We start from the raw sequence: 14,765 nt of genomic DNA, 5'->3' as shown, positions 1-14,765 counted from the left end.
GTAGACTTCATTTGCAGTGACAAATGGACATTCGTGTCTGCAGCATTTCAGCTCCTAATGTCAGTGGCAGCAGAGAAACATTGCCTGTTACACATATAAATCAACTGTAAAACAACCCGAAGTACAGGCAGCCAGCAGGGACCCAGAGCTGCTGCCCCCTTTCCGCTCTGTGCCTCTTTCCCTTTGCCCAGAGATGCTTGGGCTTGGATGTTGTGCCCCTCCGGCTTCCTGGGCAAATCTCCGTTACTTCCCTGGCGTGGCGCAGTCTTCTCTGCCTGCTGAGATTTTGTTTGTCTGCTCTTTGTTCTCTATTTTGCATTCCCTCAGTCTCCCTCTCTGTCCGTTCATCCGTCCATCCATCTGTGTAATTCTATCCACGAAAGGCATTTTTCATATAGATTCAGGTAGTGATTTGCTTGCATGAGAACATCTGGAGAGCCCAGGCTTCATGGGAACAGCTCCTGCCGTGTGTAGGGAGCCTGCAATACGCCCAAAGGCAGCCTTCTCTCCTTACTCCGTGTTCTTTACCCATGTGATAAGCCGCTTATGCCAGAGATTGCTTGTGTGGCGGGTTTTATGGAGACCAGCGTGAAGGGGTCCTTACTCCAGACAAAGCTTCCAGGTTGCCCTATAACATAAATCACTGCAGTTTGGAGTTGTGCGTGCATTGCAACCCAATGGCCAAGCGGAGGGGACAGCAGGCTGTCCGGGACTCTGCAGTTGTTAGTGGCCTCTCCCCATCCAGACTTCTCTTTTCCCTTGCTCTGAGCCCTGATGTGCAGGGGAAAGCCAGGCTGGAGAGGCTCAGAGGTCACGCGCAGCAGCACGCTCTTCCTGCAAGGCTTGGGTGAAGCAGGGAGGTGACTAGAGCTGAGCCTGAAGATACGGGCAAGTTTTGCCCCAGCTACCAACAGATATTGAAATATTATTTTTTTTTTCTGAAACAACTGGCCATGAAGCCTCTTAATAACATAACAGAAAAGGTCAGAGAAAGAATTTCACACTTCTTGAGCAAGCAGGCAGCCGGTATAACTTCATGCCTTCCAGGAATGAGAGGCACCGAGAGCATACACTACGCCCTAAATTAACTGGGGCTCTGACACCCCTGGCCAAGTGCAGCCTGGGCAGCCAGTGGCTTTCGATGGGTGCTGGCTTTCCTAATAGCAGGGAGCGGGCTGGAAGGTTGTACCCTGGAGAGGCACAGTGAGCAAGAGTGCTGGCTCCAGCATGGGGCAGAGGGCTTGGGGCTGTGCACAATAGGAAGCCGTGGGGAAGGACAGTGCTAGGGTGAATAAATGGCTGTTCTTCTGCCATAGCCATGATCAGTGCCTGCGGTGAGGTTAGCAAACATCTTCCAAAGCAAGTCCTGACAACAGGTTTTCTCTTGGGGTAAGAGGAGGAGGAGAGAGGAGGGTATCTCCAGCCCTTTCTCTCCCAGCTGAAAAACCCAGTAGCTGGAAGACAGGATGAGTTGTTAGACTAGAGACGTGTCCACAGATCTCAGACCAGATGGAGGATACATCCATTGCAGAGCGGGAGAAATCAATAGGCAGACGGGGGGAGAGATAAAAGGGCATGGTCCGACATCCACGCTACTATCTAACAGTATCAGTACAAACCTTGCAGGAATCGAGGTCTGGCATGAAAGGGGACATTCTCAGGGCAGATCCCCTCTGCAGGGAGAACAGCAATTGTGTGGGAGCAGGGAGTGAGGTGGGGAGCCCCAGAAGGAAAGCCCTCTGCTTTGGGATGCAGCGCTGGGCAGGGGGTGAGGTCTGGGGCTAGGGAGGAGCTGGTGGGACCAGTCCCTTAGTCTTGTCTGAGTCCAGAGACAGCAGAAGCCCTCGCATACGTGTCCCCATGCTGCTGCTACTCTCCCTCCTGCTCCAAACTGCCTCATTGCCAGCAGCAGGTTGTAGTACTGCTGCTTTGCACGTCAGGTGAGACAGGAGCAGAAAGAAGAGTCTCAGGGTCCCATGCCTGGTGTCTGCGAAGAGGACTGATGCTGGCCAGGCATCAGTCCTAGCTACTTAGGTCCCTGCTCCTTTCTTTTCCAGGCATGGAGGGTTTGAAAACAGTCCCCTGGGCTCACATCCTATTAGCTGTGGTGGGGCTGGAAATACCCCACGAGGAGCTCTTCTGTAACCTGGGGAGAGATAGAGGCATTGGCACTAGATGGAGCTTTCAGCTGGGAAACTTTGTTGGGTGGAAGAAGCTAAGAAAACATGGCCTTGCTTCTAGGGTCACCAAGACCCAGGCCAGCTTTCAGCGAGCTCCCCCCAACAGGGAGAGGAGCAGGGGGGTTCAGCCCAGCATCCCCTCCTGTCCTTTTGGTGATACGTCCTAGTGGTGATATGGCACCAGCCATGCCCCTTGCGTGCAGTGGAGGATGTTTGGCTGGGAAGAGCAGGGAAGGTGTGAGCATGTGTTTGTGCCCATCGCACTGAGCCTGTGGCATGCCCCGGTCCTGCTGCCTTGCGAGGCTGTGGGGTCTGACTGCTGTGATGGGTGGAGCGGAAAGTGCAGTGCTCGTCCAGACCTGCTTTTTGACACTGCTGCTTTGACAGCAGCTGCCGTGAGTGGGGGTCACCGTGGTGCCAGCTTCCCAAAAGTCAGGGACCCACACGGTAGCATAGGCATGTGCCTCGCTCTCTGTTGCTGATGTATTTGCTAGACCTGGAAGAATGGGGAAGGGGCCTAAGATGACCCAGCGGGAAGTAAGAATTAAAGGGCAGGAGGTCTCCTTAAGCTCCTCATACACTACAGATCTGCACAGCAAAGTCCTCCTGAAAAGCTCTGATAAGCAAAATCATTAAAGCCCAAACAAATCAAGAGTAACTTGTTTTTAACACAACAATGCATTCGATTTGCCTTGAAGAGTCTGGAGAAAAATGGTTCTCCAGGGAAGTGTGGAAAGTAATCCCAGCTCCATGATCCCTCCTCTCTGCTTTATTTGCCCCAGTCTGGCTTGGCTGCACAGGCTGGGGTCGGTCACTCTGTCAGCCGGCTGACAAGCAGGAGCGAGCTGGGGAGGCTGCTGTGCAGCCCCCTCCCAGCCCACGCTCCCTGGCAAATGGCTGGGATGAAGAAGGGGAGACACAGAGGGGTTTGCAGGGAGTGCGTTACCCGGCTGCCCACCTTCAGCCCCCACACCAGTGTCTGCCAGTGGTGGCATGAGCCCCTGCGGTTCCTGACACTCTCCTACCAGCTCTTCCTTACTCAGGACAGATCAGACAAGCCAGCTGCCCATTGAGGCAGCTCTCTTAGGGCAGCCACACTTTGAAAATAACATTGATGGGATGGTTGCGCAGAGATTTGTCCCAAATCCTTGCTGAGTTAGTGACTGCCTTCCTCCTGAGACCTTATCCTCCCACATCCTTGCAAGGTTATGCTCTTTGCCTTGCCTTGGTGTCCTTCTTACCCAGAAATACCTCTGGTCTGGGATGGTGCTGGGTTTCTCCCCATGACAGCCACCCTCAAGGAGAAGCTGGAAGGGGATGCTGAGACTTTTTAGAGCTTTGAAATGTTCTGCCCCACATGATATTTTCAGGCAAGCCTGCTGGTGTGCTTTCCAGAGTTATCTTTTGCAGACCCTCAGGAATAGTCTGAGTCTCTCCAGCAGTTTGCAGACCTCAGACTATAAACTGTGGTGCCCGATTCAATCATCAGGCGTTAATTTAATCATGGGAACAATGTTCTGTAGCTTGTGGTATGCAGCAAGGCGGGTAAAATAAACACCGTGTTCCCTTGGGACTTGATAATCTGACTCTGTAGAACAGCCTTGTGCTTTAAAAAAATGCCATTTTCCCTTTTTTTTCTGAGTTTCAGATTATTTTATGGAGAGAAGGAAAGAGAAGGCCCCATTGTCTTTTTTGTAGAATGCATTAACCTATATGTTCTCTTATTTTTATATTTATTTTTTTTTTTTCTTTTTTATGTACATATTCTGGTTCACATGCCTGAGTAGTCCCTTTCTGCTACCCTCCATGGGTTGTCTCCTCCCTGATTCCTGACGCATCCATTCACCTAGAGTCTTGTCTTCCCCTTCTCTACCACTGTGTTTCCTCAGGAGGAGCCTTGTTAGTAAGAACCTAATGAAGTAAATGCACTAATTAACCTTCCATTACTCTCCTCATTAAGGCAACCTTTAATTTGGTTGGCAAAGTTTCTCTCCTTTACCACCCAGCTGTCAGTTTTCTTCTGCTTCTTCGATCTCTCTTTGGCCTCGCGTCAGGGATGGGAAAATCGATCCCGGCCTGATTTTCTTTCCCCGTCTTTCCAGCCAGCTGTAAAGGCCAGTCAACAAGAAAGTAATAATGTAGTTTTCCCACCCTGGGAAGGAGAGTTGCAGACATCAATAAGCACCTACTTAAAATGCAAATCGCTTTCTCAATCAGCCGTCAGTCTGCTGCTGGCATGAGTTTGGCAGGGGCGTGGGGCTGCCATGGTCCGTGGGCTTCCATATCCTGGCCTGGAGCTGTGCAGCAATCCCAGGGCGGCTTTGAGGTGCGCAGGAGGGTTGCATCCCTCTGGGTTTGTCCAGCTCCAAGTGCATGTGGCTGATGCAGGTGTGATGGGGCTTTGCTTGCAAACCTGGAGGGGTTTCTCCGGTTGCCTGTGCAGCCTTCAGGTGTCACCCCACACTGCATCCTTCATCCCTTTGGTCAAGGGCACCCGCCGTCCCCTAACATCTGTGTAGCTGCTGCTGTCTTTCGTTTCTTGACGCTCTCCAAAGCTTTTCTTTCTCCTTTTTCTTGGAGCATAAGTGAACACAGGGAACAGAAATAGTCTGGGATAAAAGACAGTAGTTGTAGAGGCTGAGCGGAGGAGCTGGCTGTAGCTTTGAGCTGCTGGTGGACAAGCTTCTGTGCCAAGGAGCTCCCCGTGAGCTGTTTGTCTTTCATGTGGTGATGGTGACTGCATGGACCAGCCTTGAGGGAAAGCCTAGGTCACTCCAGATTTGGGGGAGGTTGCATGGAATGAGGAATGTAGCCAGTCAGAAAAGGGAGTGAGGTGAGGAAATAGCTCATGAATCCGTGGATGGATGAAAAGGTTTCCAGGGATGAGCATGCTCATGACTTCTGTGGGGAATCAGATGGAATATAAACTATCCTCTGCCCCATCCAGGGCTTCTGGGGCACTCTCCCAGCTTTAGGAGTAGAGAGTGGGGCAGCCCATCATTTCACAAGGCATCGGTGGTCAGTAGGACAGCGTTCCCCCATGCTTTGATAGGGATAGCACAGGGATTCTCAACCTTTTCCAGTTGACTGACCATCTAAATTTTGCTCAGGGTGTTGAGTTTGTATCCTGCTCTGCAGGGAGGCACCTACTGCACATGTGTTAGGAGCAACTTGCACCTCCTCTGCTGTCCCACACGGGTTTGGGGAGCACAGAATGGTCAGACGCTGGGAGAAGAGGACTCCCAGTCAGCCTTCATTGTTTCTTTCTGCTTGAAGTGAATGAAAAATGTATTGGAAAGCCCTTGCTGGAGAGAGTAAACACCAGGGAGGTGGTAATGGGGGACTGCCAGCCAGACATCCAGGGAGAGCTGGGTGGTGCAGAGGATGGGCTCAGGAGGATGACTCCCGGTTGCAGGCTGGAGGGAGGTAAGACGTGGTCCCACTTAGGGGCAGCAGTAACAGGGTGTGCTTCCTTGCTGGGAAGGCTTTGACCTGGACACAGCAATAAAGGGGTTTTGCGGGGTCGGGGTGATTGCAACGGCAAGGCTTGCCCTGGGAAGGGAGGTGGCAGAGGTAGGGCTAATTTCTGATGTCCTCCAAGCCTGGACTTTGTCCCTCCTTCTAGCCCTTCTCCCCTCCGCTGACCCACACAGCTCGTCCTTTCCGTTAGCATTTTAATTGATCTTGTTGTTCTCAATCACCCCCAGTGCTCCGACTCCAGCTGTGCTTAAACAGAACAAAATCTCTTCCAATTTCCCCACCGCTTAAAAGAAAATTGAATCCTTTATCTACAAGAGGAGAGGAAAACTGCAAATACATGAAACAGTAAATAGTTAAATAATCAAAGCAGACAAATCCAAATTGCCTGGAAAGTTAAACATGAATGGCTTGTCTTCTTCCTGCGCGCTTCTCTTTTTAAAAAAAATAAGCTTGCACTCCTTGTTCTTGTTAAATATTCTTATCAATCCAGCTCTGTAAATAAAGAGAACGGGAGGAGGGAGTTACCAGGTAGCAGCGTGATTGACAGATCTGAAGTCTTCGTCTTTCTGTCAAGGCCCAGTGCTCTTTGGCTGTGTTTATCTCTTTAATCTAAATATCAATCCGTAAGACTGAAATGGGGTGGAATAGGAATCATGACAGCCTGAGCACTGAGGAGACACTTATTGCAGCTTTTGCAGCCGCTCTCTGTCCTGATGGAGCTGTCAGGATAAATGCACAACTAAAGCTCAGAGGTGGGAAAAACAAAACAAAATCACAGCCCCTGCCCCCCCAAAAGCCAGTCCAGCCTGTGAGATGGGAAAGAAAAACATGGAGAAAACGCAGACCCTCTCCTGTCCAAATTGCATCCTGCAAAGCACAGGCTGGGCAGCAGAATTCCCCCCACCCTTCCCAGTGTTCCCAGTAGGAGATGGGGCTGAGTGGTTTTCCCTTGCTGCTGGCTGTGGCTGGTGATTTGGGAGGCGGCTGGGAGATGAAGGGACAATTCTTCCCAAGGTGATGCTTGCTGCCGTGTGAACACCCTGGCTTCACACGTCCTTCTCAGCCCTTTAAGGCAGTCGCCATCTTCACCTCCATATGTCCTCTCTCAGACTTGGCACCTCTGAGCAAGGGCAACTCCGTTGTGCTTTCCCACCCGCAGAGCTCCAATAGAGCCACTGCTCCTGGGGTTTTAGTCTGTTTTCCAAGCTGGCTTCCCCTCTGCCCCTAGCACCCGTGTCGCTCCCAAAGCAGCCAGGGCTCTGTTTCCTCGAGCAAAGAGCTCCCATGTGAATCAGCACCCAGCGGATGCCGCTAGCTGAAATGATGCTGTGACAGAGGCAATGTCATCCCATGGACAGATGACCTTGTGCAGCCCCTCATGCTGCTGACAAGCTGCAGTTGGGGTGTTAAGGGAAGGCAAAGTTACCTAAATGGAGCATTTGGGAGCCATGAGATGTGTAAATCAACTTCCTGAGATCCATTGCACCATCCAGGGGCCATTTCTGCCTCAGGCCATAGGCTCTGCTTGATCCTGCTGTGGCTGTCTGCTATGTCCTATAACCAGACCTCTTTTGGTATCTCGTTCACAGGGGTAAAACTAAGGCTCTCCATCCCATAAAACACCCTTAAGAAGTGGCTGCTTGCTGTCTGACTGAGATTCAGGTGTAGTTTCCAGCTCTTGGGGAGTGAGGATGTTGTTCTCTTAGAGCTCAGCCTATGGCTTCTGGACAACGGTTTTCATTGGGCTGAACGAGGAGCATCCCTGTTGCTGTCTCTGGGGATGCCACTGCCTGGCAGGGATGTGTTTTGGGCTTGCTGCCCCTTGCTGACAAACTAAAAAGCCCGCTCTCCAGCTAGGTTTGCATCACACTCAGAGCAACCACTGGCTGCATCCAGTTCCAGGATGAGTTATCTTCATTTCTGCTGGAGAAAGGTTGGGCTTTGCTGTTTCCTTTCTCCAGATTGGGATTCAACATGTTCATGTCCATCTCCAGGGAAAGACTGGTTCAGCTCTTCTCTCATCCTTTGCTCCTATCACCCCTCTTCCCGCTGTGTCCCAGATGATGCTCATCACCTGGATGAAATGGAGTTGCAGAGGGTGGGAGGCATGACTGGCTTCCAGGAGCTCTTGAGAATACTTCAGAGCTCACTGGGGACTTATATTTCCTCCAGTGGACTTTGACCTTAATTTCTTCCGTTTTGCTGGTCTGTAAAATTCATTAGAGACCCAACAGCAAAGTGATTGATATGTCAAGCTAGGCAATTGTGGGGTTATTTAATCTATCAGATGTGCTGCTTGCCATTTAGGTGGACAACGGGAGAATATGAAATCAATATGGTTCATTAGCAGACTACTTGCGTCCAGCTCCAGCACGGAGCTCCAGTAAAACCCACTAAGACAGGTGTCTAAATGGTCTTGGTGTCACCTTGAGCAGTGCAAACCCACACTTGAGACACTTGCCTCTCTCGCTCAAGGGCTGTCTTCTGTCGGCTTGCATTTTAAACCCTGGTCTCCAGCCATTGCAACAGCCTGACTACAGTAAATTACTTCCTGCTAAATCAAGGCTGTCCAGGCAAGTGTTAACCTCGCTCGCAAGGAGCTGATGTTGCAGGGCCCGCTGTTATAAAACACAATCAAGGAGGCTGTTGTTTTCCCCTGTGGCTGGCAGAAGAGGTGGGGAAAATCGCTGCAATTCCCAGGGGGGTTGATTGGCTATTTTTTTCCCCCCAACCAGGCTTAGCGCAGCCCTCTGGGGTCGTTAGCAGCGATTGAGCTCCCAGTTCAGTTCAGACCCCATGGTCTGGAGCTGCTGGGGAATGCAGTGGGCAGTGGTGGCCTGGCATCATCCTGGTTCCCTGCTCCCACCTCCCTCCTTCCCAGCTAATCACACCGCTGAGGTCCAGCATGGTGATGCCAGACAGCTCCGCTCATGCCTGATTGCTGCCTCCCACCAGGAAGCCACTCTTTAAAGGCCTGGGGAAGAGTACGGTTGGGGCAGGTGGTGTGGGCGAAAGAGATGTTTTCCATCTGGGAACTGCATAATGACTCTAAGCAGGTTTTCCACTGGGTTTCTTGATCCGGTTTTGCAGCCTGGTGATGGATTCTCTTGGAAGCTCTTGGACCTTCACGTTTCTCTCCCACAAACAGCAAACGAAATCTCAATCTGGGTGGATACCAGAGGTTAGCTGTTATTCCCCTGGGACCTGCGGTATGTTGCATTTAAGAAGGGATGCTCACTGTTTAACAGATGAAGGCTTAGATGGCTCCAAAAATCGGTATGATGACAGGGCATGGCTTCCCACCCTGGGTTGCTTGTGCCGTGGTCTGAGCAGCTCATGGTTGCCCAGTCAACCCCAAGGAGCAACCGCACCTGCCTCGTTTTCCTAGAAAACTGGAAAAAAGTAGGAAGCAGATGGGAATCCTCCTTCCATTTGTTTTCTCCTTTGGCCCAAGCTTCAGGCGTCTTGCTGGAGCAGCAGTGCCTTGGTGTCCCCAGTGCCCACCCAGCGTGGCCAAAGGAGCAGGCAGGCAGGTAGCAGCAGGACGACACTCACGTCCGGTCACGCCTGTACCCTGACAGCTTTTTGACGTTCAGTAATTGCTTCTCTGCTATGACTTTTTTAAGCAGAGAGCTTATGGCCAAAACAATTTGCTCCCCATCAATTTTTATTTCCTGGTTTCTGAGTGTGAGGTAGGGGAGGGAAAACAAAGAGGGTGAACGTGAACTAACCGAGCTGAGACCTGCTCCAGCAGCCCCGTGCAGATGGAAAGGTGGGAAGGATTTGGCTCCTTTCATGCCAGTGGAGCCAGCTTCAGGCAGGTGGGACATGGCAGCCTATCTCATCCAAACAGCAACGGGTCGTCCTTCCAACATGCTTTGCTCACCTCTGCAACCAACCTTCAACTGCTCATCTCTGCCTGGCAGATTTTGGGGGTACAGCTGTCACCCTGGGGGCTCAGTGGGAATCCGTGCTGCCTTGAAAGGCTCTTCTTGGCTCTTTAAGCCCTTCCCTGCTCCTCCTGCCATGCTCCCTGAAGCTGCTGTGAGTACAGTTAATCTTGGGCGATTTAAGGAGTCGTTGAGTGGGGCTCAGTGGATGATGAATATTGAAACCATTACCGGCTCGGTGGAGCTGTTTAAAACTGAATTCTCCTATGTAAATTTCTGCTCCATCAATCCTGATGACATGTCAAACATCGCTATTGTTTCCTGAACAAATTGGATGACATGCCCTTTCCTGCAGATTTGCCCACAAGAGCAGAACTGCTCGCCGGCTCCTTGCTTTGTTTTCTCCAGCTCTGCCAGCCGCAAGCTGGTGGGGAAGGATGGACGGGACGGCCCTTGGTGGGACAAAAGGGAAAGGTCTGAAATATTTGTACTTGTTGGATGGAGATGGATGGAGAGTAGGTATTTCTGTGTGCCTGTGATTCACTGTAAATTAATCCTTTGGGTTATCCACCCTTCCTTCTCCACAGATGTGTTTTTTTCAGAAATGGGCTGCGCTGGTGACAGCTCATGAAAGTATGTGGACCTGCGTTTTCATCCTGCCCTTTTGCAAGCTCCAGTGGGCAAATCCCGCTTTAATATTCTGGGCAGGAGAGGAGCTGCCGTAAAAGCCATTTGATTGTTCCTCCAGGTGGAACCCCAGGAAACTTCCAGCCAGATGCCTTTCCTCCCCCAGCTGTGGGGATGGATGCGTGCATGCCTGGGGGGGGACCAGTCAGCAAGGGAGGGGGGCAGCTGTGGGAAAACAGCTGGCACCCAGGAACTGAGAAAGACCCCACAAAGCCATCGGCTCAGTGGGATTTGGGGTATTCTGCACATGGGCTGCGTGTGCTTCCTGGGAGCCCTCGGGATCACTCCGCAGAGGGGGTGCTTGTTACCTCCCCAGGGGTTCAAGCATCTGAGCATCTTTTTCACCCCTAGAGGGAAAACATTTGGTAACACAGAAAGAAGTGTAGATCCAAAATTATATATGCTGAGCGTGCATGGTTTTGCTTTTTGCATATTCGCTGTCACACTCAAGTAACCTGCACCATTACCCTGCATTATGTCCATGATGTTCAGTTGCCAGGAAAGCCATCAAGCAGGCATCACCTTCCACCTCCCCTGGTGTAAATCAGAGTAATTAATTAGCCTAGCTGGTGAGGTGGTGTACAGGGCAGAGTTAGGCTGCTCGGCCTCCTGGCTCCTCGTGAGCAGTTCTCTTTGCCTTGCTGGCAGTTTTGGCTGGCCCGGCATCGCTGCAACTCAGGGTCCAGCGCTCCCTCCCAGCTCTTCTCCCCAGGGCCCCACTGCCTCCCATGCCGAGCAGCTATGTGCTAACCTTCTTTTAACCTTCCTCCTTCCCTATATTTTTTTTCCTCAGCAGAAGAAAATTACAGTTTCCCAGCATTGTCTGTCACTGCAATAAGCACTTACAAGTGCAATTGTACGGGGCCAAATGAAGGGAATTAGTTTTGCTCGTGCTTTGTGGCACTGTCAGGCCCCCTGTAAATCATTATCTCATCACCAGCCTATCCAGTTGCATGGAAAATGCCTTTCTGGCCTCTGCTATCACACCAGCCACTTAGGGATTAATGGGACCTAGGGGTTCACAAAGGTTGTGGGCACAGAAGTAATGGCTGAAAAAAATCCTGGCTGACAGGTCAAGGGCTGGCTTGTACCAGGCAATGCTGAGGATGCTCATAGCACTGAAGGATTTGGGGGAGATAGGACCCAGGGTCCTTGCTGGCCAGCTCTGGCCTTGCTTTGGGGGTTTGCCACCACAATTCACAGCCACCAGGGCTGGTGGTAGGCGTTAGGATGGGGGACTAATGCCGGAAGCCGGGGTGTCCTCAAAGGAGCAAGATGCACCCCAGAGGAGGCTTGCCTTCCAGGATCAGATGCTGCTCACTCTCAGGGTATCTCTTCAAGCAGGTTTTGGCAGGTTTGTTCCATTTTACTGAACTAAATTGCAATGGACATGAAAACTAAATCGCATCTTAGCAGTGGAGAGGAAAATTGGGAAAATCAGTAGGTCTGAAAGGCTGGGTCCACCAGCACACCCTTCAGCTGGCGTAAAGCAGCAGGAATTTACCATCCGAGCTGGGGAAGTGTTTGGGAAGGAAAAAAAGAATTCATCCTGGCTAGTTTTCATGCCCTTTCCTCTCTGCCATCCTGTGGTGTGGCAGGTAAACAGCGTACTGGGGTAAAGCAGTTTGGAGTGCTCAAGCTCCTACTCTGCTGTCAAGGGTAATCAAGGCCATCGATAAATCAAGAAGGTTTCAGGAACAGGTTGTGTTCCATGCCAGTCCTAAAATACAGCCTTTTGATGGTATCTGGACATAAAATGTGTCTTTGACCCTGCCTTTTCACAGACCTGTTGGTGTCTAAGTAATCCAGATAGGACTCAATTTAGAAAATACACTGGGGGAGAAAAAGGATATTTTGGGGCTTGTATTCCACTTTCCTCACCTAAAACCAAAATTTTCTGCTCCTTTTTCCTGTTGCCACTCATGCATATTTTATATATTCATTAGAGAAAAGACTTTAAAACATACATAAATCTTGCCTTGCTCATCCAGAGCTGACACACTGAGTTTCACGCACCTTCCACAGAAGGTGCTGGTTGCTTAGCTGTGACCGGCCCACTCCAGCGTCAGCAGCTGGCAGCGGTGTACGTGCATCCAGTCCTGCCGCCAGCAACAGCTTGGCTGAGAGCCGGCACTGCACGCCCACGTTGCAGCATCCCGAGAGGCATCAGACCATCAGTGGGGTTGCAGCAGATTGCACCCCTGGAAGGGCTTTCCGGTGGGAGCTGCTGGTGGAAAGCAAGGTTTAAGCCCCTTTCCTTGCTTTTCCTGGTCTGTGTTTTAGCCTGGGGGAGTTTTGAAGTGGAATAGGTTTTTATTTCTCTCTCCACAGCCCCAGGCATGCTTCCAGCCCTGAATGCGCAGGGAACAGTAAGAACTGTGAATGTGGAGTCCCAGCTCTTGGGCTTCCCGGGAGCAGAGTGGGTGGACCGCAAGAATTGTCCATGGAGACCTTTATTTCACGTGTGCTTCCCAGATTAGCTTAGTCTGTCAGGGAAAGTATGTACACAGAAAACTTCCCACTGCCAAAGGTTTTGGGAGTGATGCTGAGACATACTGATGGAGAGCTGTGATCTAGAGCAGGCTGCGAGTCAGGGGTGTGCTGGATAACCCAGGCAAGCACAGACAGCCCCAGCCCCCCATCTCTCAGGTGATAAATGGCAGCCACAAGGTTTACTGGTGCCTGGGTAAAAGGAGGTAAAAAGGATGTGATCGATTCAACAGTGCATGTAAAGCAATGTTGCCTTAAATACCTTCATTCGTTAATTAACATTTATTTTTTCAGGCAACTGACAATGATGTAGGCACATATGGGAAAGTCAGTTATTTTTTCAGCGATGACCCTGACCGGTAAGTGTGACTGAACCACTGACTTTGGTTCTTCAAAAATCTCTTCTAACCTCACTAAGAATTCACAACACTGTTGAGGGCATTTGTTATGTCCTACCTGCGAGATACTCTGTGAAAATCCCACTATGCTGCTTCCCAAAGGGGTGAGTTAGCTTCAGGACGTGCCTGATGCTCAGCACACTTACTCGCTTTGCTAAACCAGGACCTACAGGCACCAGCGCTGCTTGCGACTGATAGATGCATTTGCCAGCGAGTTGTTGGCCTTGGAGCACGGCGTGCAACCCACTTGTGGTGGGCGTTGGGGTAGACCCGTGGGCTGACCAGCGGAAGGGATCTGGGGGCCTCTGAGCCCACTTTCTCTGCCTGTAGAGCAGCACTGAGGGTTTCTACCCCACCATCTATGCCAAGCGCTTGAAGATGCTTTGGGACCAAATATTCCCAGAAGAAAACTGTGAACTTCACCCACCGTGGTGCTAGCTGTCACGCTGCTGCCACCCCACCTCTCCACCTCCAGTATCACCAGGACTTTCCCCCCTCCTTTCCTGTCCCCTCAGTTTCTCACTGGACAAGGACACGGGCATAATCCTCCTGACAGCTCGGCTGGACTTTGAGACCACGCAGCGCTACACCCTGACCATCATTGCCCGGGATGGCGGCGGGGAGGAGACAACGGGACGTGTCAGGATCAATGTCCTCGATGTCAATGACAATGTCCCCACCTTTCAGAAGGAGGCATACCTGGGGGCTCTGCGGGAGAACGAGCCCTCCATCACCCAGGTGGTCCGGCTCCGGGTGAGGCACTGGAGCGGCTCCTCCGCATGGGATGTATGGTGGGGATGGGAGTGGGTTAGGTCCCCATCCACCCATGCTGTTGTCCTTCCTGCATCCCTCCTAAAAATGCTTTGTGCTTTACTGCAAAGTGCAACTGGGTGCAGTGCTGCAGCTGTGGGCTACCTCCTTTCTCCTCTCCTGTAAGTCCTATACAGCATCCCTGGGACCTGGGGCTTCTCCCAGGCCACAGGCGCTGCCTCCGTGTTGCCTGGCTCTGCTCAATAAAGTCAGCAGGCACCGAGGGGAAAGTGCTCTGTTTGTTGTTGATGGAGCTGTAAGCCTCTGCTGCAGAGGGAAGACAGGTAAGGAATACTGTTTGCTCCTTCAGCACAGGAATAAACTTTGCCACAATGGGAAAGCATGACTTTCCCTCCATGGGGCCAGGCTGGATGAGTGCCTCAGGGAGGTGGGAGAGGGGTGCGTGGTGAGTCCTTCCTGGCAGGTGGGATGGGAGGAGAGGCTGGTGTACAAATTGCCTCAGGGCCCCTGATAAGTGCATCTTCCTCCACCACTTTTCCACTCTCCTTGGGCCCAGCCTGCACCTCCCATCCCCTCGCCTCTTTCCAGCTGCACATCACCAGCACAGCTCCTGTGCTCATTTACTCCCTCTGCTCATGCCCTAGGCGTCTGACGAGGACTCCCCTCCAAACAACCAGATCACATACAGCATCGTGCAGGCGTCTGCCTTCCGTGACTACTTTGACATCGCAGTGTCGGAAGGGTATGGAGGTAAGCACTGTTCCTGGGACCATGGGGCCCCTGACAAGAAGCAGCATGGCCCTGACAAGCAGCAGCAGCAGCTCGGGCTGCACTCACACCCCTGCAAGCCGTCATATCAGCAGGCTTTA

General features: G+C 51.6%; 1 protein-coding gene across 7 annotated transcripts in view; it reads left to right on the top strand.

The window, feature by feature from the left end:
- The window catches only part of CDH23 (cadherin related 23), a 213,765-nt gene that overhangs the window by 133,778 nt on the left and 65,222 nt on the right, over positions 1-14,765 (top strand). For 5 of the 7 annotated variants that reach the window (XM_075423156.1, XM_075423157.1, XM_075423154.1 and 2 more), the window contains 3 exons: positions 13,022-13,086; positions 13,641-13,878; positions 14,541-14,646. In XM_075423156.1, coding sequence (XP_075279271.1) covers positions 13,022-13,086; positions 13,641-13,878; positions 14,541-14,646 — 409 coding nt within the window. Of the gene's footprint in view, positions 1-13,021; positions 13,087-13,640; positions 13,879-14,540; positions 14,647-14,765 lie in introns of those variants that run through there. The other 2 variants (XM_075423158.1, XM_075423160.1) reach the window with 2 other exon arrangements.

Source organism: Opisthocomus hoazin, chromosome 6, assembly GCF_030867145.1.
Source record: "Opisthocomus hoazin isolate bOpiHoa1 chromosome 6, bOpiHoa1.hap1, whole genome shotgun sequence".
In the NCBI taxonomy this organism is placed as follows: Eukaryota; Metazoa; Chordata; class Aves; order Opisthocomiformes; family Opisthocomidae; genus Opisthocomus; species Opisthocomus hoazin.
This window is presented reverse-complemented; position numbering and strand designations above follow the sequence as displayed.